At 34.5% G+C, this 22,522-nt stretch overlaps 1 protein-coding gene across 8 annotated transcripts in view; it reads right to left on the bottom strand.

The window, feature by feature from the left end:
• Positions 1–22,522, bottom strand: part of CACNA2D1 (calcium voltage-gated channel auxiliary subunit alpha2delta 1) — a 357,726-nt gene that overhangs the window by 22,694 nt on the left and 312,510 nt on the right. For 2 of the 8 annotated variants that reach the window (XM_015628094.1, XM_033514364.1), the window contains exons 19-30: positions 16,122–16,193; positions 14,970–15,041; positions 11,181–11,242; positions 9,427–9,503; positions 8,230–8,244; positions 7,479–7,539; positions 5,711–5,808; positions 3,602–3,686; positions 3,328–3,390; positions 2,342–2,445; positions 995–1,081; positions 573–640 (exon numbers count right to left, since the gene is read on the bottom strand). In XM_015628094.1, the coding sequence (XP_015483580.1) occupies positions 573–640; positions 995–1,081; positions 2,342–2,445; positions 3,328–3,390; positions 3,602–3,686; positions 5,711–5,808; positions 7,479–7,539; positions 8,230–8,244; positions 9,427–9,503; positions 11,181–11,242; positions 14,970–15,041; positions 16,122–16,193 (864 nt within the window). The other 6 variants (XM_015628095.1, XM_033514365.1, XM_033514368.1 and 3 more) reach the window with 5 other exon arrangements.

Below are 22,522 nucleotides of genomic sequence, written 5' to 3'. Positions count from 1 at the left end.
ACCAACCTACCAAGCAACACTGCCTCACCCAGTAAGAAGTTTACATTCCCTAAGTTTCTCCATTTTGTACTCTTCCCTCCAGAATTCACTATCAATTCCATATTTTCATTTCATCTTTCCCCCTTCCCATTTACACCTCAGATGTATTACACATTAGATATATGGAATGAAATTGTTAAGCACCTATTTCATTAAGTTCTGCTAAAATGCTGTGATGTTGGTTGCAATATAAATCCTTGCCCATCCTGGATATTGAATTCACCAATTCACCAATTCTTTTGCAGATTTTGTTCACTGCTACAGCACAGTAGACTGTGCTACTAGACTACTAGCTAGAATATGTCATTTTTCTTTGTCTGCATCCATGTTTTATAATTATGAAAGCAAGGCACGTACAAAATACGGCCTATTTCAACATAGATTTATTTGTGCATTTGGATGACTTAAATACCACAACTACTTGGCAACTATGCATCAGTGTGACTCTGGCACAAAGAGACAGTAAACCTATTTCCATCTGAAGCTTTGAGAAATGCAAATAAAGTTCAAAAAAGACTTGGTCAATTGCTTACCAGGGTCTTGATTGTGGTTTTTGTGAAATTGTTCATCCAGCTGGTTGCATCAATTTTTATTCCAACAACTGACAAGAAATACATGAAAGTCTTTTTTAGTAAAATGAAGGGAAAAAAAAAAGGTAACTCTCTAATCCTAAAAAAGGGCGAAAAATTACAATGACATCTAAGTCATTGAACTGGAGAAGGATAAAATAAGATTTTTGTTCAGTTGTCCAATCACCAACATCGTTCATGAGACTAATAAATTAAACACTCTTACTCAAATGCAGATTTCCACTAGAAAGATTAAAACTGTCTCAGAGAAAATAATGTTATTATAAAGTGAAGTTCCTTTGAAATCTCAATTAAATTTCCAATTCTCTGTTGAGCAACAACCAAATAACTAAAGTATTTAGAGTTTCAGCGCTGCTCTGTCTTACCTGCTGGCTTCAGAAGCTTCCCATCCACTTCTATTTCCACAGCCTTGCTTACCATAATACCTGATTCATAGCTATTGGCACCACTTTCTGACAGTATAGAAGAGAAAAAAAGATCAGACAAAAATGAAGTTAGGGTTGCATAAAAGCCTCTTCCTCTGAAATTTAAATCTATCATTATTTAAATACCAGAATGATTTAAAAAATCCTTGTCTAAAAGCACAGACCCAGCTGTAGTACACACTTATCACCTGTGATAGATCACTAACACTGGCATTTTCAAAAAGAATTATTTGTGTTTATTTTTCTTCTTTTTGTTCCCCATTTGACTGCTTCATAAAGTTACTGCAGCTTTTTCTTTTCTCTGCAAACAGAGCCATGAATACCTCATACACACATGAGAGCAGCTCTGTTAAAACCAGGATCAGAGGCAAAGATTTTATCTTGATGTTGTCTGTGTATTTTTCAACGGAGGGTATACTGACACCACTCAATAAAACACAATTTCTGATCTGACAGACTTCAAACTGCTGTCAACACTGCTCAGTATGAAAAGACAAGTTAAAAGTACATTCTCCAGAGCTTTCCCCAGAGCTGTCTGAGGAGCAACAAAGGCTTCAGGGAATTTTGCAAATTATTATCTTTATATTTTGCTGAGAAAAAAATGCAATAAATAATTATGAAATAACAGCAATGAAGGATCCTGTATGTTTAAGAGAGGAGTATGTAATTTGTGGTAGACAAACTTGAGAGAGAAGGTTAATGTTACATCAATAACAAGCACTTGCTATTTGGCTTATATAGGTTTTAAATGTCACAATATCTCAGACCAACTGGTTTTGGTGAATAAGTGCAATTGTAAATAGAATTCAAAAGCAAAGTTTGAACTAAGTAGTGTAGCACAGGATGGACTTACGGGCTCTGGACCCTTTTGCCTGGTCCCCCAAGTCAGTGCTGGGTGTGCTGAGACAGCATGCAGAGCTCAGCTGGATTAAGATTTTGGGTAGTGTTATTGTCTGTGAGTGCAATTTTATTTCACTTTGTGCTAAAATAATTCTGCCAAAGTACCTCTGTAAAACAATGTTTCAATTCACTGAATGGACACCAGTACTCTCTATGTTTTCACTTAGGTTAACACAGGACCACCAGAGTAGTTGAGAAATTATGACAAATTATGATAACTTTGTTTAGTGCCTCCTAGCTTTTCCTTGATAATAGGTATTATCCCAAGATTTCTTTCCTTATGAAGTGTCACGCTTGCATCTTTTGTCAGTGATCTCATCTGGTATGGGAAATCTCCACTTATATTGGACTACCTAGCTCTGACATTTCTAAATTGTGATAACTTACTGTTGTAGTATGGAGCTGTGAAAATATAGTTGTCATTATCTAAACTCCTCTTATAGAAGCTGACTTCATAAGTTTCAGCATTTTCCAACCAATCTTCTCCTGCACTAAATAAAAAAAAAAAAATAGGGATCAATAAAAGACAGTTTAGACCCTTATAAAGTTGTGCTGCAGGTTGATTTCTTTCAATGTTTCACAATTGGAAAAAAATGTGAGATTAACTCTTGTAGTCCTCAGGCTCTGTCAGCTTACACTGGTTAAAAGACAGGTGTAATCATTAGAAAAAGCTTTTAGATTTGTTGTGACAAATACAACTGCAACATCACTTACAAAAGAAAACCTAAATGAACCTTTACAGAACATGCTATGCTTTGAGCTTAATCCTAAGAGATTTAATATCATTAATAATCCCAAAATAGGAAAGAAACTCACTTGGGAAGTAAAATTCATTGCTATTTTCACATTTTGCGGAAACACAGAATAACCTAAGAAAATAGATAAATTTGCAATTTACCACTGGATCTGTACTGGTGCCCTCACCATTCCCAGGTACTTGTGGGGGTGTGTCTAGTTTCTTATATGCCAATTTTAACATTTCCTTTTTGTCCTCTGATAATGAGGCCCCTTTAGGTTTGATCTTAGTCTAAAAAAAAACAACTCACCCACTGCTTTCCAGTATTTGCAGCCTGCCAAGCAACTGAGGGCTTGGCAGTAATTAGGAATTAGCATGGCCCCACAGCTACTACAAAGACATAGCTTTTACTGCTACTCTACACTGATTAGAAACTTGGATTACAAGGGTCTGTTATGAAAATAATGGGAAAGATTAGTTTCAAGCAGTGCACAGGTGACATTCTATTAATTTCATAGCTATCAGTACAGATTAGACCCAGGAGACTGAGCTTTCATTCAATAAAGCCACTCTTAAACTGTCCCATCCTTTCAGGCTTCAAAATGATCATATTATACCATTTTGTAATAATTCTTACCTTTTGGGGAACACTCTAGTAATTCCACCATCTGTAACAACAAATTGTGCAACAACTCCATCACTGTAAATAAAAATAAGATTTAAAATGAAAACTGACTGAAATTCTCACAAATTCCTATGTCAAGGGTTGCCATTAAAGTGCATAACAGAGAATAAATACCTATTCTCTGCAACATTAGCTGCATATCTGTATATATACACAGATGTATAAGATTTTTTTTTCAAACTCTGAAATGCATAAAAAAATCACAGTCAATAAGAAGAATACTTACAGAGACAGTTTACTCCAGTAATTTTGGACAAGTTCATTTGTAAATCCTGCATCCAGCAAAACTCTAATGACCATATCAGTATTACCTATCAAAAGAGTTAAAATGTAAGTCATCTGAAACCATATGAGATGGAGTTCCAATAAAAGCCTAAAATGAAATTCTGAGTTGTCGAAATGCTCCAGTTACAAAAATTGTGGCTGATAATGTTAGATATTCTACCTAACTTCAAATGATGTCAGGTAATTAAATAGATGCTCTCACACTGCTGAGTTCACTTAAACATTTTCTTTGTGTCCTAAAAACCTATCTTTGTGTCACAGGAAGAAAAGTGATAAGGGTATAGGCCCCAGCTTTGCAAAGCCCCCAAGTCTGCAAATTAACCTATTTTTAAAATGTGTTCATTAAAACACTTTTTATCTCAGTTGATGCAAGGAAACAACAATTCCTAATGAAATTCAACTACATTATAAATATATTTAGGTCAATTAAGTCCCAGGTTCTCAAATAAAACACATTTTTCATCTGAAAATAGATATAGGTAAATAAACTAATTTTGAATTAGTAGCTTAAAGGGAGATGCCATGCTTAAATTTCTTTGAAAAGATGGTTTGAAGTCAGTCTCAACCATCTTTTTCAATAACATTTTAGAAGAGTTACTGAAGATTAGTTCAGTGTGGGGATTTTATTTGTTATTCTTTTTGAAAAGCAGTTTTAGCTGACATAATTTCAACAGCCACTCAGTCCTTTAGCTGACACTATTTACATATTAAGGAGACTATTTTTAAAGTAACTTAATTATTAGGAAAAAAAAAAAAAGAAGGAAAAAAATGCTGCATATTCCGAATAGAATACAGCAATAAGTAGATAACATTTTTGAATAATTAGTTACTAAGCACTACTCTATACTGCAAAATCACTGTGTCCTCGGTATTTGCTCATAGTTAATACTACACAATAATTTTCATTTGTATTAAGATTTATTAAATTTATCATTTATAATAAATATACTAAATATTATAAATATTATAATATTTATCTTAATAAATATAAATCTTATATATTAAGATTTCTTATCATTAATTGTTAATCGCTGGAGGTGAATGTTTTCATTTTCAAGACTGAGTCAAGGTATTCAAATAAAATTTCAGTCCATCAGCAATGTGTCAATGAATAAGATCACTCTATTAAAAGAACACCAAACACCCACACAGGCACATAAAAATATCCTTTTGTGAGAAGCTATCATATCTAAGTGGACATTCCTTCAGTTACATGGTTTAGCAGAGAGATTATTTCTGAATTGATAATTTACTCCTGACAGCAACATGCCACAAAAAGACTTGAGGAAAGGAAGACCAAAAAAAAAAAAAAACGTTATTCCATGTATTTATAAATTATTAATAATGATAAACAGATGCATATGTACCAAACCAAATCCAAACACTGATTTTTTTCTTGAGAACAAGGATTTCACACCTCACTGTTGGCAATAACTCCTTGTTTATTCTAAACAGAGGTTATGGTCCAATCTCAAAGTCTGAATTAATTCCTTCCCAAAGCCCAGTGCTCACCACTGCAGCACTTACATGGATCTGGGGTTTTAAGCCATTCAAGCCCAAGTAAGATCTCTTTAACCAATTTGTGAACCAGCAAAATAACTTCCTTATCTCTTATTCTGGTTATTGGTTATTTCAGTCCTGGACTTTTTTCTTTACATTTTTTTGGAATAAAATGACTAGAAAGCAGGTTGAAGATTTCATTACAAGATTTTGAGTCTATTTGAGACTTTGGCTGCTACACTCAAGTGAGAAAATATAAACTCAAAAATATTTGGAGTGTATTAAAATGAACCAGTAGTTATTTGATGCTTGAGCAAAATGCTGAGAGGAATTATGGAAGACATGGGATGCATAATGCCCTACAAACTTTCTTAAATAAAGCCAGAAACTTGAAAATTAATTTTAAACTGTTTACTTGGATAGAAAATCCCAACACTAGATACATTTCTACTAGAAAAAAAAACAAAACACAAAATTTGAGCATGAAATCTCATCCATGAGAAGGTGTTTTCCTACGGAAAAATTTCAGTGAGGTAAGAAGTGTACTTACATGATGAGCTGCTTGGAGTATTTCTGTCAATAAATTCATTGAAATTCAGTAGAAATTCAGTGTTGTTTTCTGATTTTTTTACATCGTTACAATATTCTCTGAAAAACAACACAACAGCAGTCTCATATTTTTATCTTTTGCTCCTAAAGCAGACAATTTAGAAGTCGAAGCAGGCTTGCACAACTATTACGAAGTGGCTGGTACTACTGTGTCAATTGGCTGCAGTGATCAGTATTTAATGATTACCATATCAATTATTTTGGACATCTACAGGAAATAAGGTGTTCAAATGCTTGCCTAAGCATTTGTTAAGATTGTAAAAAAACTGCATGCATGAAATAGGGCATAGACTCCCAGGAAAAAACTGAGGAGCAGTGTAGGACATATTTGGAGATCATAGTCTCTGCACTTAAAACATGCCCAGTGAATTTAAATTCTTTCTGGGTTAAACTGTGCAGGAAAGTACCTGGACTGCTGCTGACACACAGCTGCCCTGTGCTCAACTAAAGCCACATTTATAGGATAAGAAGTTTTAAATGCAATTTTGTTAGCATAAAAACCACGTGAACATATAGACACTCTTTGTTTTGACATATGCAAAACAGAGAAGCAGCAAACTCCTATCCCTTATATTATGTAATAAAGCAATATATCATTGGGCAATTCACTGAATGCAAGTAAGTAAAATAAAAGTCACTGGGCATTTTGGAGGTAAATATGATATGATGAGTGGCATTAAACAACTTTAATTCAAATGTAGAGTGTCTAGCAGTAAAGCAGGGGGCTCTCTTTTTAAAATGAGCTTTTATATTAATTTAATTTGACACACAAAAGAAGTCTGTTCAAGTATTCCATGTGACTAAGATATCTTATTACCCTTTATTTACCTTACCATAATCCAGAAATACCACAGGCAGAATTTACCTTAATATTCCAATATTCACATTTAAGCAGAGCTACATATCAAACAGACTTTTTTCATGTAGGACAGTAGTGAATTGCTGGAAGCTGCTAATTGGTACAATTAATTCTCTGTAACTTCAGTCTTTCAGAAAAATTAAATTAAACAGGCTAGAATACATTTTAAGACAGAAAACTTCACATAAATCCATCAATTAATTTAAATCAATCTGTTAACTGAAATTTAAAAGTATACAGAAATTTATCAGATAAAGAAAGAATGCAACAAATCTAAATTGATCTTAACTGTACATAATTTCCTTTCTTTATCATAACTATCTTTCAGAGGTACTTAATTTTAGGAAGTCTTTATCATACCATCGTATATTTTCCCTTGCAAACATAATTTAAAAGGGAAACAAGAATTGCAGAATTTCACATAAGAAAACCTCAAGGAACGAATGAAATTAATAAATTTTCGATGACTTAATAATTTTTATGTTTAATTAATTGAAAATTAACTAATACTTAGGTAATAGAGAGCTTTGAAACACTTTGTCTTGAAGTTGGAAAATGTTATGATAAGTATTATGAAACCTATTTCAAAAATAGTTGTAAAATCTTAGAAGTCAGAACCACAAGAAATTCCCAGATGTGAATACGTTTTCCGTTAAAATATCAATATCAGTTTTTACAGCTCTCTATATATGCAGAAATCAGGGCCTGAAGATGCTTTTTACATTCCAGCATGAAAGAAGATTGATAATTTTTTACCAAATTAAGCTTTATTGGTTAAATCTGTATTTTCCATGTGCCAATAATCAGTTCAAATGCTGAAATAACACTTATTACTGGGAAATCAACCAACCTTGGTGCTAAAAATGTATAGCCAGCTTCATCAAAATGATCAATCTTCAGTGATTCTGAAACTAAGAAGATGAAAAGTGAACACCAAGTAAATAAACTGGAATTTCTGCCATTGTTTCTCTTCTCAAACTGTTTGGCTAACTTTTGCATGCATCCATGAATTTAGACAGAAATGTTTGAGACACTTTTCCCCTAATGAATTCTATGCTTCTCAATATTTTGCAACATAGGAAGACATTACCTGATTATTATATGCAGCATACAACTGGCAACAATAAGATAACATCTAACAATTTATTTAAGGAACACAAAATAGAAACATGAAAACAAATTAGATACTTTCACTAGAAGAAAACTCTGATACAAATAAATATTTGTGATGCTGAGTTGTTAGAACATGAAGAAAAATACTCCTAGTATTTCCTGCAATAAAGTTTAAAACACTCAATCGTAATAGCATCACTCTAAATCCTACTGAAAAAATGCCTTTAATAGCTGATATCAGTGAACACTGATAGGGCCAGACAAAGAAGGATTAGAGATTAGCAACATATTGACATGTGCATGAAAACAGAAAAATACTTCACTTTTGTTTTTCCCTTTCTATTGCTATGGTACCCAATGATCATGGAGAAAATCCTGAGATGAGGAATACAGAGGAGAATATCCAGTAGGAATAGAAATACAAGTGCAGAAATAGAAATATCAACTGTAGTAAACAGAAGGAAATTGAGCAACAAGAATATACTTGCCCTTTTTGGATGACACTATCCATCAGAAAGAGAAAGCAGGGAAACAGAAAAAAACAGGGTAAAGCACAAGGGGTCACAAACCAATATTTTATTCAAACAGCCCCTTGAATAAAAATATTGCACATAGATTCAAAAGTTCAATTTACATACAGCTATAGTCTGAAAAAAAAAAGACAAACATCTCTGAAGACTGAATAGGTTCTTAGTTATTTCTCAGTACCTTCTATACACTGTGGCTATTTCAAGGGTCTGTTTTGCAGGTTTTATTGATATAAGTGTAAAACCAGATGATCTAATCCATCAAGAGAATCATACTCTCTGCTTAAAAATTTAATTTTGAATTATTAGTCAGTATTGGGAAAATTTACATTATAAATCACTAATTATTAAAAGTTGCTATATTCTTCTTCATGTATGGGAGCAATGGTAGAGGAGAGTGATGTAGTGCTAAACAAGTTTTCTCCAAACTAACAGTATCTATGCCTCTCAGAGGTTTTCTGTGTTTTTCAAACTTTCTATTTAATGTATATTTGTTCTAATTGATCATAACACTTGGATAAAGTTAAAAGGCGTTGATTGGTTCTACCTAGACTACAGTTAAGCTACACCTAATAAACAAAAAACCTTTGAATATTGGCAAGTATAATTTCCAGCTATCACTTTGGAATTTGTAAATGGCTTGAAATTAGTCCAATCTAAAAATACAATGCAAACATCCACTAAAATTATTTGTAAAATGCAAAATGAAAACCCATCTGCAACCCAAAACAAATAGGGCCTTCACACTCATTTGCTAAATAATATATTGTAACTAAAATACAAAAAAAACCAAAACAAAACAAAACAACTTTACTCTTATAGTCTATTTCACTATATTTTGTTAATAGAATGAAAACAAAAATTGTATCCAGACCCTTAAAATGACAGCAATAGAGGATACACAAAGCAATGATTCTATGGGCACAGAGCAAGGGGTAGGGATTGTCAGTGGAACTGACATGTTCTGCACATATTCTATTTTTATAGAATATTTCTTGCACCTCAGATGTTACAACAGGTTAGAATCATTGCTGAAGATTTTGTGTACATCATGATAACATCAGTGAATTCCACAAAATTTATGAATTTCAAACATTGCTTTTTAAGTGAATCTGAGACTTTTACCAGACAAAACCAGGGAATCTTTACAGTACTTACATCTGGCTTGAGTTATTGGTTCATCTATTTTGGCTTTAATATAATAAAAGCTGTATGATGGTAACACCAGTGCCAAACTGCAACAGAAATCAGAAAAGTAAAGCAATTATGTTATTTGCAGCAGTTTTCCAGTTTCAGCTTCTTTGTGTTTTGAAAGTAATTAACAATTTTGGAATTTGGACTGTCACGAGATGAGGCAGGTACGCAGTGAAATACCAGCCTCACACTTAGTAACAGACACAAGTACATTTACACCAGTCCTGAGGGTCCCTGTGTTTATTTTGATTCTTATTTACACTTTTAAACACAAATGCTTTTTAGCATTTGTAAACTTTTTAGCAGACAAGCAAGGAATTTCCAAATAATTGGAAACAAAAAAATACATGTTTTTTGTATATTCCTCTGATACATTTAACATCCCAAAATAACATCTCATGGTGATCACTGACTGAAAAAATATCACTTAGTACTATGCTGCTTTGCTTTGCACACATCATATAATGACAGACTCTCACTAATAATAAAAAAATAATAATAAAAAAATCAATATTCTCCAGGAAATGTATCTGGCAATACTTGCATTCACATTACCTTCACAATCCAAAAAATATTTTCTTTAACCATGCAGTCACCACTAGCAGCTATTGAACACAATTGTGAGGTAATATTTTAAGATTTGCAGAGCATTTGAAATGTTTTCTTTTATATTATACTTTGTACAAAATACATAGGAATTCTTTTTGCAGCTGAATTCTACACATAAATAGAAGAGTTCAGTTCTAAAAATATATGTAAAGGACAGGAGGTATGAATAATTATTAAATAGGTATCATCAAGTCCCAAGTAACATCCTTAATTTTGACACTTGGATTTCATCCATGCAGAACTAAAACAGCCCCTAATGAAGAGCCTCAGAAATTAACATTAAAAATGTTGTACAGTTGAGCCATAAATGAGCTGACCTTTAATGACACATTTGCCATTTATACAGAATATAAGTGAGATTGCTGAATATTTAGTGATAGCCTTCTACCAATTCTCCTCTAGGGAAATCAGTGGCAGTTTACCTGTCATTAGCAGTTACTGCTAGCAGAAATTGCTAATTAAAATCTGTAATTTTATGTTTAATAGGTTTTCTGCAGGGATACTCTGAGGATTTATTGCTATATCTCATGCCAGGAAGCTCAGGCAGAATTAAGAAGTCATGTAAATCAAATGTATTTCTCTAGTGATTGCCAGATGGCAGTCTGATAAAAACTTCCTTTTCTTACACAGTATAAAGACAGAGGCAGTTCGACAGAAAAATGGGATAGTGAATAGAAGATCCTAGGTTTATGTTCTATTGTTAAAACCTATTTGTTTGGTTTTACACTCAAATTAATGTTTTTATTCTCAGTGACTGCACACCTGTGCAGAAGACAGCAGAAACTGGGATCCAACTTGGCTGAGGACTACTGTGATTCAGCATAAGAGAAATAGCATTGTGGTCAAAATTGGACTCAATATTTATACCATTTAATTTTGAACTAGAGGAGTTTAATTTCCTGAGACTTGGAAAACTTTTACCTGTTTTGGGTAATGTTGAGGAATGTTTCAACATTTGTTTGAATATCACAATGCTGTGTGCTTAAATGAATTTGAAATAATATACACATCACCTTAGCTAGTATAGAAAGTGTAATGCTACAAATATTGACCAAAATTGACCAAAGGGAGACTTAAAAAAACAAAGGGATTGAACAGAAAGGAGTTACCTGTAATCAGTGCCATTCACAGCAGTCCATGTATATGTTCTGTTTCCTTTATCAATATACCTCTACAAAGAGATATTGATGAAAATTAAATTATTAAACTAAGGACCTTCAACAATTCCTTCTTTGACTTTTCTTTGAGAAATGCTGTGTAATATAAAGTACAAATCTGTTGGATTTCTATTTATTATTTTACAAAAATAATGGGTTGAACTGCAACTTCTTTCCTTAAATATTTTCCAAACTTATGTTTGGAAAAATCATGCAATTTTTATTGAACATTAGCAAAGTTTATATTTAAATAAAATCAGAAAAACCTAACCTACAATGTTCACATTATGCAAACCTTTATCTACATGATTTGAATTTGATGATCCATCTTTTATGGATTATTTTGCTGTTAAACTATGAAAAGAAAAAAAACAACAAAACAAACCTCAGGTAAAAAAAGACCTTGTAGACAAGACAAAACCAAAAACACCCAGAGCCTGTCCTTTCAGGTCACAGCACCACTGGCTTAATGCATTTAAATTTGAATCATAACTACAGGCACAGCCTGGTAATTCTGTTTGTATAGACACCTCCTGCTAAACTTGACATGTGTTTCTAATCTCATTAGGAAGGTCTTGAGTTTGGGAAAAAATTAGCATTGGAAAAAAAGTTTATTTTTAAGTAACTTAATACATTATGATAATCTTTACCATTTGTTTTCTTGTGGTATGAAAAATAGCATGATAGGCAGAGTCCCACAGCTCCCCATAGATTTAATCATGAATCCACCTGGCTGACATCATTTTACTCAGTTTTCCATTTTAAAAGTATAAGATTATGCCAGCTGCAACATATTATTACATTACAATCAAATTTTTGGAAGCATGCCAGCAACGAAGGCTGTACAGCTGCTGCACTGCAACACTGCAAACACTGGTGAAAGGTACCACAGATATACCTTTTGGTTCTTTCTTTCCCTATGGTAAAAATATAGTGGGAAAATTACCATGGCTGTGGAAAAGAGGTGACTTATAAGACATTTATAAATTGAAACCTTCTCATTACCTGCCTCCTGCTTTTCAGTACAGCATGACAGTATAAATAAATAGTCATTTTTGAAAGAAAATGTTAAGAAATATAAAAGAAACCAGAAAGAAGATGCATATAACAGTGTCTAGTACCCTGATATATTTAAGGTAAAACGATGGTTGAAGAGATTCCTATCGAAGCCTATTTATACTTAATGTGTACTTCAGGCTAAAATTAGCCACTTGAACCTAGTGCTGGCAGTCCCTCCAAATCAGGCACAATGTCATGGGTCACACATGTGTACCACACCAGAGAAAAGCAGTGCCCAAGGTGGGAGGGGAGGGAGGAGAAGAAGTGGCTGTAATTCAATCCTGTTGCCACCAGCATTGTCAGAGTGCTTGAAAGCAAATTGGCTGCAAGCTCCCTTCAAAGATAAGCCAGCAGACAACACATCCTCATACCTCAGCTCCCATTTACCTTTGCCTACTTCCTCAGTGGGCGGTCTGAGACCATCTCATCCCCAGCTGATCACTCCAAAGAACTCACACATGTTATTGCAGCTTTTGTGACCCTTCAATTTTCGCTACTACCCACCCCGGCTGCCAAATGTGGCAACACTTTTGTTCCTATGGCATCTTCTGTTACTCGGAAAGCCCCTGAGGCCTTGGGAGACTCCAGTGCACCCCACCCACATTTGCTACAAGTCCAGTCTCTATGCTGTAGTATGAAGTCATCTCCCAAGACACTGCTGGGGCCAGCTGCAACACAAAAGGAAAGCGATGCAAACTTAAACCAAAAAGCAAAACAAAAAGAACATAAATTTTAAGCCCAAAGACTGCAACTGTCAGTTCAGAGCAACCGACCACATCAGCCCTTTTTATAAGAAAATATATGAAGCTATCAAGTGCTAAGTGATGCATGGCTCATGCGTGGCCCGTGGTTGAAAGCAGCTTTTTTCTGGTTCTAGCAGCCTGGAGCTGGGGGGGTGCAATGGCTGGAAGCAGTCATCATAGCCAGTCAGCTCTGGCTGCTCCTTTCTTCTCTCACAGGGGTCTGGGTAGAGGAAAAAATCTTGGGCCATGGTGCAAGGGAAGGTGAGGATAATTAATTTCATTGGCATTGAAACATCTGGGATCAAAGGCTTGGAATATTTTATTCCAACACAGATTGTGGTTTGGGCCATGTGTAACTGGCACATTCTCATGCACCCAGGGATGTTACATCCTCCCTCCTGCCCAGATACTGTAACTGACTTCAGCATTTGCAATAATTCCCTCCCTCTTTCTTTGGGCAAAGAATTGCAGGACCAACAGTTACAGGTCTTCTGTAGCACAGAGCCTGAGAAATGTACAAACAGCCTGAAATCTCTTCAACATCTTTGCCATTAATGCAATTTCTTGTACAACCATATTCTTGTTATCGTATTTTTGTGACCTTCTAACTCTCCCTCTTCTAACCACCTACACAGAACCTTTTTCACCCATAGGCCCGGAAAGGCACTCCCCAAACAAAACAACACAAATCTGAAAATATCCCAGCATGGAGCCTCTTTCTTGAGCAGCAGTTTATGCTCAACTCAGATGCCAGCAGGACTTTGGGCTCTGACAGTGGGTCAGGAATGACACAGTTTCCCTTCAGGGAACACAATGGTGGCATCCTAAACAGCATGGGCTCCTGACACAGGTGAGGGGGCATCCACTGGGGCTTAGCCTCTCTGCCCCAGAAAACACCTGTCCATGCACCTTTCTCCAAGAGGGGAACCATTCAGGAAAAACCATTTTTTTTCCACTGCAGGATTTACCCAGAGATTGTAAAGCAGATTGTAAAGCTTAGTTTTAGCATTTTACTGTGAGAAACCACGAATGTAGGCAAGGGCAGTGCTGATACAGGTCTCTAGAAGAACATGGGAAGAGGAGAAAGCCAACATGAATTAACTGCAAGCAATTCTTCTAACTCTTGTTATATTGAGCTTTTATATATGGGCTGTGTAGTGCCTGCAAAGTCATCAAATTAGGTATCTTCAAACTGACCTATGTTCAGAACAACAGAGTTTCAAAAAGCTGTTGTGGAACTGTAATTGTGGGGCATGTTCTGGCCAGAACTGCTCCTTCAGCACACCAGTCATGATTTCTTCTCACTTCTCCCCAAGAAGTAGAGCACACGTGTAATGACCCATATCAAATTTGAGTATTTCCTATTGCTAGGAAACATGACTGCTTATTAGAGAAAGCAGTAGCAATGTTTATCAGGAATAAGTATTTTGGACAAGAAAATAAAGAACTCAACAAGCGGTTCAGAAAGTACATGATATAAATGTAAGATGAATTTGCTTATCCCAAAGAGTATTCATTTATGGCATGAAAATGTTACTTTATTATTTTTTCTCACAACTTTCTTCCCATCCAACCACAATATAAACTACCAAACCCATCCCCACACATCTCTGCAAGCAAATTAAGCACTTTGTTTTGGAATTCATGCACAGAAGTAGGCTGGGTCCGTTTCCTGTTGAACAGAGTGTAAGACCTCATCAACAACTGCCTGATTAATGATGCACCAAAGAAACCAAGAAAGAAAACAATTCTTTTTTTCCTGAGTACATAATTTATTTTTTTTTTTTTTTACTATAAGCCAGTAAAACTAGTAAATCTAGAGGGAAAAAATGGTACAAATTGTCATTACAAAATGAACATCCCAGCATTTCACCATTTCACATTATTTTTCTGGTTTTGTTTAGTCCTGTAAATGTAACTCTTTGGGTTCTTATCTTACCTCATCTTGGGACTTGACCAGTGTTTCAAATGTTTTTTCTCCACTTTCCCCATCTATCATTTTTTTCCGAATCTATTGGCAAGGAAGGAAAGGAAAAAATGAAATAAAAAAAAAAGTGTAGGTGTTGCATGTAACACGAATAATCAGTCAAGTGATCACAATATTTCTTAAAAACACAGAAAATGCTGATGCTAATTGAAGTCACAACTCTTAAAAAAAAAAAAATTGTTTACAATTTTCAGATTTTTCCAATTAGAAATTGTTTTATGCAAATATATACTGAATCAGTAGAGTTATGAAGGAACAATTCTGGTATACTTTGCATTGCAAGACCATGCCATAAAAGTCCTTGATGTTGGGCACTGACAGAGAGAGAATGAATTCTGTGTGGAGGAAATGGAGCTTTTGTTCAGCATTTCTTGTGCCTCCCAGCACATCCGTGTGATTCAGGTGGTAGCACTGATTCACAGAAACACTTTTGTACAGCTCCAGAGTAACTCCCCTTGAAGCAGCCATCTCAAAGAAACTTAAGAATTAAACAGATACCAAGGTAGGCTGATTACTGTTATTATAAAAGAACAATTTCAGTGAAGAAATATGTTAAAGATGCAAAACGTTTAGAAGCCATTAATTTCAGAAAACTAACTGATTGTTTTTAAAAAGTTACCATTTCTGAATATATTACAAAATTAGTAACTGAAAAATATGCAGAGGAATCATCTTGTTGTCTACACTGAACTTTGTTTCTCAGTTCTCTTTCTCACCACAGGAACAATCTTGTGTTAATAAGAGAAAGGGAAACACTTTAAACATATTTCAGGTAATATTTTAATGATCTATTAAAAAGTGTTCTGTTTTGAAAAATTTTTATAGCTTCCTTTCCAGGAGTTGTTACTTCATGAAAAAGAATTTAAGTAGCAATCATGATGTTTTTCAAAATGAGAGAATATATTACACTGCCCTTGCCTATAAATAATGCTGGGATTTATTTTGTCTAAATATAAATTCATCTCTATAAAGTCAATCTTAAAAATTTTAAATACAAATCTATATTGAAAAAGATTCCCATTCAAAATCTAGAACATTTATTGTTTTGCAGTTATATGGTGAAGTACTAGCAGTGACAGGCTCTAAGAAACCACATAATCTCACCTCAACTTTTATATCATTTTCCAATTCAGCATCTAGAAAATCCAGTGTAACAGGTTCCTGGGATTTAGGATTCTGAAGCAGAAGATATTAAGTTATCAAATAATAAAGACAGAGCACTGTAATATTACAAACCACTCTAATCCCATAATTTAAAATAGGCCTACTTTACTGGGTTTACTTACCCATCTATTTTAATCTCTTGTGGCATTTCTAGGGGCCCTTTCTCATCTGTTTTATTTAGTGCAATAGAGAGATTAATCGGGTAAGTGAAAATCAAATTAACACTAACTGCCAGAGTCTGTCTACAGCCTGTCATGTACATGGCTCATGCTGAGGTGCTGCTTCTCCTTCTCCTGGCATGTCACAGACTGTACTGATTTGGGAGGAATCAGAGTAAGCAGAGAAGCAGAGGATATGGATCTCTCACTTGATGTCCTGCCTCCAAGAAGGGAGAGAGAAATTTGGGAGAGTTTTCCACCCAACCAGTAAGCTGGGGAGCTGCACTCTGCAATTTTACCAAGAGCAGACAACAGATTTGCTGATATGAGGTAGGAATAGACTACGGGTCAAGATTTAAAAAGGCAGCAATTGCAGCAAATTATTTGGGGTTTATTGAAAATAAACCCCACTTTTATTGTCAGCATTCCAGGACTTTCCTGAGCTCTTTGGAGTTTCAAAAGCATTTCTCTTGACATCAGTACTGTTATTTCAGTTTAGAAGATGGAAATTTGCAGCAGGGAAATACTGAAAGCCAAGGTTCCAGACCTAAGGAAAATTGGTGATGTCCACCCTCAACTATGGAGCACAGAGAACTCTGGTGACCTACATCTGTAATAACCCTGCCCCCAGGAGTGCTGGAAGACCACTGTAGCTCTGCTGAACTAGACTGGTCCACCCTCCAGCCTCTGCTCCTTTCTCAGCTGCAGTCTGCATTTCCTTGGCCAGAGCCATCTTCCATCTGAGTTGTTGGGAATCCAACTTTTTTCCTGGCAATTTTGCTTAAAGCCCCATTGACTTTATATTGTGTGTGGTGTTAAAATCATCCATCCTCATCACCCAGTAGTTATTTAATGCACCCTAAAAGCAAGTGCATTTTTTTAGGAAAAGGAATATGGGGTTATATTACTTAAACATTTAAATCTCACAGTTCAGAGTAGAAAATTAAAAAAAAAAAAAAGATTTCAGTAATTCTCCTATATGAACATATAGAGAGGGTAAAGTCCCTTCCTTCAAAATTATGATTATATTCCTCCTTGTCTGACAAAGTTACATGACAAATGTAGATTTGACTGTTCTATCAAGGAATGCAAGCATGTCTCATCACAATTCATGCATGTACAGGAAGAAAGTAATATCCTGAACAACTGGTAAAAGATACCTTCATGTAACAGTGTGGACTTAAGAGCTTAACAGTAGCCCCTATTTTCAAGATTGTAATAATAAATAGTTCCAGAAGACAAAATACCATTTTTTTCTTTTCTTGAGGACAAAATGTACATGTCTCTGGCTATATGGAATCATTCTTGGTCTTAACAAGGCTTACTGTCAGCTAAGAGGAAAACAAATACATTTATTCTCAGAAAGAGAATATGTAGTGAAAAGATTGCAGACAAAGACTCTGGGTATTTCTATAGAATATTTACTGAAAACTTCAAGAAAATTTTTTGCATTTCTATTTATATATGATAAGTAACATTAGCAACTTTAATGTAATGGCATTAATGTGTGCTCTCTACTAATTCAAAATTATTCAATTATTGCTATGCGATTGCTTTTCCCTCCCAACAAATCCATGCTCTCAAAATAAATAACAAAATGCTAAAATGTAAAAATAAATAAAAATTTACATATCTTACATGCAATGGATAATGAATAGCATGGTCAAACCCAAACAGCATGCATGAAGGCATTGGCATGGCAGAGGAGGCATTTATGGAGTTCACATTCCATTCCAACACACAAAGGAACAAAGAAGAAAATAAATGGTAAAAAAAAAGGAAAAAAAAAAAAAAGAAAAAAAGCCATCACATCAAATCAAGGTCAATATTTATTTCAAATGATAACCTGGGCTAGTCATAGTCAAGGAGTCCCAAAGACAAAATAGTGAACTTTAATTCTGTGAAAATTCAAGTATGCATTAACTCTTTTTCTTTCTGTTTAAGACATATTATATCACTTCACATTTCTTATATGATACTTATTAACCACTTTTAATAGGCATAAATACATAAATATTTAAATACATTCTGAGATGTGCCTGAGGCACAACAACAACCACTAAAAATTAGGACAGAAAATTCCTACACTGGTACTTTAAATGGAAGGCTATTTGCCCCTTATATCTCTTTCCCCAAGAATGTTTTGACCAGTATTTGGACTCCATAATTTTTATATCCAAGGTTGCCATTTACTGGGGTTTATTCCAAGCCTTGAAGAAACAAACTTACAGTTCAGTTTGCTCTTCTCTTTATCCAGTCATGTGTGCAACATGCCTGGAATAAGTACACCACCACCACATTCACCAGCACAACTTAACAAAACAGAACAGAAGTAAATCACTAGCAATGATGCATGCAAATAAAAGGATTGCAATCCATTTTCAGCAGGACAAATAAAGGCAAGGATCTACAATTTCAATGAAAACTCATGAAGAAAACATAGAAAGAAAGAACTGGTGCAGCAACATAAAAAAAGTTAAATAAAATATTTTTAAATGACATGTGTTTTGGGAGGTCAGTATTCTCACAAATTTTGTGACCTTCCTTTCTGTGTTGCAGGAGCCTAGTTCCTACCTGTACTAATGAAGACAAAGGCTACTAGGCTTTTTAAAAAAAGTTATGTTAAGAAGCCTGCAAAATCCTGGGCCACAGAGGTAAATTGAGGAGCATCTGGAGTGGATGGGAGCCCAGAGCTTTTCCAGTGCTGCACCTCCCTGGGCAGCAAGAACTCTCAGGCAAACCTAGCAGCAGCCAGACCACTCCATGGCAAGCTGAGGAGCCAGGTGTGCTAGGAAAACAGGTTTTGTATGATTCAGTGCTTCTTTCTCCAGTGCACAAACAAAAAACCCAGTGCCAAGGTGACCTTCTACACATGTCATAAACACAGCCACCTGACACTTGGTGAAATCTCTGACTTGGATCAGGATTTTACACCATGTTTTACTGGTGTTTCTATCCAAGTTTTGTGTTATAGATTCCCATATGCATAAGGAATCAAACTTGATATACTATGTTTAAGTTTTCTATTTTTCTAGTTACATTGTTAATCTATTCCTTTAATGACTTTTAAGTTTTCAGTAAGTGCTTTCTGCTCAGGAATTGCATTACATAAACATGACTAGCTAACCTGTTCAGGTTAATGGCAGTTAATTCTGTGCAGTTGGGTCTGCTAAACTGAGAAAATCCCATGTGAATAGCAGATAGAACAAATTCCCTACTCTGACTTCCCCAGGAAAAAAAAAAAAAACAACAAACGACTGAACAACTCATATTCTGTAATTTTATGCAGCATACACTGTACAATAAAACTTGGCAATAAAGTCATAAGAATTAGCTTCTGATCTTCTCTTGACTTTGGGTTTATGCAAGCAAAGCCAGCACAAGTAGTCTCTTTTTATTTCCAGTCTTCAAATTAATTTCAATATCTGAAGAGTTTTTAGAGCACGACTCTAATTAGCACCTATTAGTAAAGCACCATAATTTAATGGAATGTCCTCCACTACAGCCAATAGCATGTTTCTATTATTTAAACAGGAAAGGATGCAAGCTTCATGCTTTGGAAGCTGTTTGTCACAATAAACAGTTCTCTAGTTAGATATTTCCTAGTAAGCAGGGCAGAAGCCTTCTAATTATATTTCCAGTTCTATGCAATCTAATGCACTAATCACCTCCATCCAAAGTTACCTGTACATTGGGTCTCCTTTTTCTCAATTTAACTTTTGGTATGCCCACACCAATTTGCTGAAGTAACAAAAAAGCATTAATTTATATTTTTGCACTATTAGTAAGCAGCCTACTTAGAGAATGGAAGTGTTTTCTCAACATCTGCACTGTCCAGTGTATGTTTACCACTGCAAGCAGAGACTGCCCCTCCTCCTGACCATGAGTTCTGAGCTCTCTGTCACAATTACACACAGGATTTGGATAGGGGAAACAAAAATCAGACATATGTTGATGTGAATAAAATTAAGAGATAGCTCTCCCTTCCATATACCCTGATGGAATAAAATATGGAATGATAATAACTCACTTTTTGTTTACTTTTACATTTAATTCTAAAACCCAGCTACTCTTAAGTTTCTTAAATAACCCTAAGCAGTAAAAAAGAATATTGTACCTTGCTGAAGGCACATGGAGTTTTAGGACTATCATTAAATGGGTTTTGATCAGAACCATAGTAAAAACAAAGAGGATTCTAATCTTTAGAATAGATTGAGAAATAAAATTATTTATTGTTTTCAAAATCTAATTTAGATTAAGCTTGTTAACACATGCTTAATAGACTCACTTCAGTGACCATGTTTACTTGGTGGTACATCCACCTGTTCTGTCCCATAACAGTGGGAAAAATGCATCCACATATGCAGACACAAAGAAAATTTGCAATAAAACACAAATGTAAGCACTTTTAAAAATGTAACAAATTACATAAACATAAAAATGGATTAAGCTTTTAAAAATATATTAAGCTGCATATTAGAAAAAAAAATTCTTGTTATACTTTGGCATAGCATTCATGTAGTTCATAAAAAAAAACATGACAGGAAAGTTTTAAATTATTTTAATATGCTTTTGAACTTGTTGTTTGTTAACTTTTCTCAGTTGTGCAAACAACTTTACAAAGATCAAGGCAATTTCTCAAATTATTAATTGTGTTGGACCAGTTGTGATTTGAGGAAATAGATTTTCAGAAGGAAAGCCAAAGACATTCAAAAGAAGGAAGCACTGGAAGTCTAAGAAACCCTCACCTCTTCAAAGGTAAAGATGTAGTTATGTTTTAGTTTACATCTATTGAAAAATTGCTGACAAAGAAGGATAAGATGTTGCTTGTTAATAAGTTAACAGCTTCTGAGAGGTTCAACTAAAATTAATGTGACATGTTAAAGAAAGTCCATGAATTCTAAATATATCTGTCTTTGTCGTGTACCTTAGTTTTAAACTGTAGTTCTTGTATCAGTCGGAATAGCATGCACCACCCCACACAAACTGGGAGTGAAAAAGTCTAGTCTGTGTAACTGTTATAAACAACAATAACAATAATAATGCAAAGTCTTAGTATTACACTTAGACATCATTCTGCAACATAAAAATTATTACTCAGAAAACATCCTGTTTTAAACATGCTCTAATTCAAAGTTTTGAGCATTAAGGGAAAGCATCTCTGGACTTCACTATCCTTTTAAGAAGAAAACTACACAGAGAAACCATGGCAATTAGTATCCCAATAATCCATCTCAGTTTGCTGAGATTTAGTTGGGATGAGCTGAGTTTTAACAAAGGTTTTTTTAACAAAGGTTTTTATTCTTCAATGTTTTGAGGCAACACTGCAGGATAACAGCGCATCTGAGATGAACAGAGACCATATCCATCAGCTTCTCAAAAGATTAGGTCTAAAATAAGAATACTGCATTGCTTCTTTTTACATTACTCCTGTGAATGAAAAGACAGTTTTATTTGCATACAAAGGAAAGATAAACAGGCCAATTGCCATCACCTAATTACTATTAACCTCTAATTAAGAAAAGATTGGATCAGTAATGATGCAGATATTTGCCTCTGAAGAATTCACCAAGAAAAATCATCAAATCAAAACTTCCATTGTTTAAGACATGAAAATCAAATGCAGATATCCAGAAACTGAAGTTACTCAGAAGCTCAGTTTTGAAGACTATATAAAAACCTTTTCCAGTTTTCCTTTTTATTTTTAAGTGTCTTTCAAAATAAATCAAAAGGGAAATCTCATTAATAATGCCAAGTTATTCTTTCTCTGTCAAATTCTATTCTCTTCTTCAGAAGAACTTTTTTCTTTCTTGCATTACACACTTGGCAAAAGATTTCAAATGTATTAATTACTTCTCCAATAAATTAATTCAAATATTCACAAAGCTAACTTCTCACAGCTTAAGATTTAAATTAATCACTAAAATATGTAGATGAATTCTTAATTTCATCTTCTGTCTTTGACAATTAAAAAAGTAATTTTAACTTTGTATTTTATATAATATAACTTTAAGAACTCAAGAGATACAGTTCGCTGGAAATATTAAATTATTACATGAGAATTTTCAAGAAGTCCACTAAACAGAAGATTGTTTCATATGGAGAAACCTTTCATTAAAACCAAGGTCAAAGTCTGATTTCAGAAAAAAAAAATCCATTCATGTTGAAGTTTTCCATCAAAGT

Source organism: Parus major, chromosome 1A (assembly GCF_001522545.3).
Source record: "Parus major isolate Abel chromosome 1A, Parus_major1.1, whole genome shotgun sequence".
Lineage (NCBI taxonomy): Eukaryota > Metazoa > Chordata > Aves > Passeriformes > Paridae > Parus > Parus major.
The sequence above is the reverse complement of the archived record's forward strand: the minus strand, read 5'-3'. Positions and strand labels throughout refer to the sequence as shown.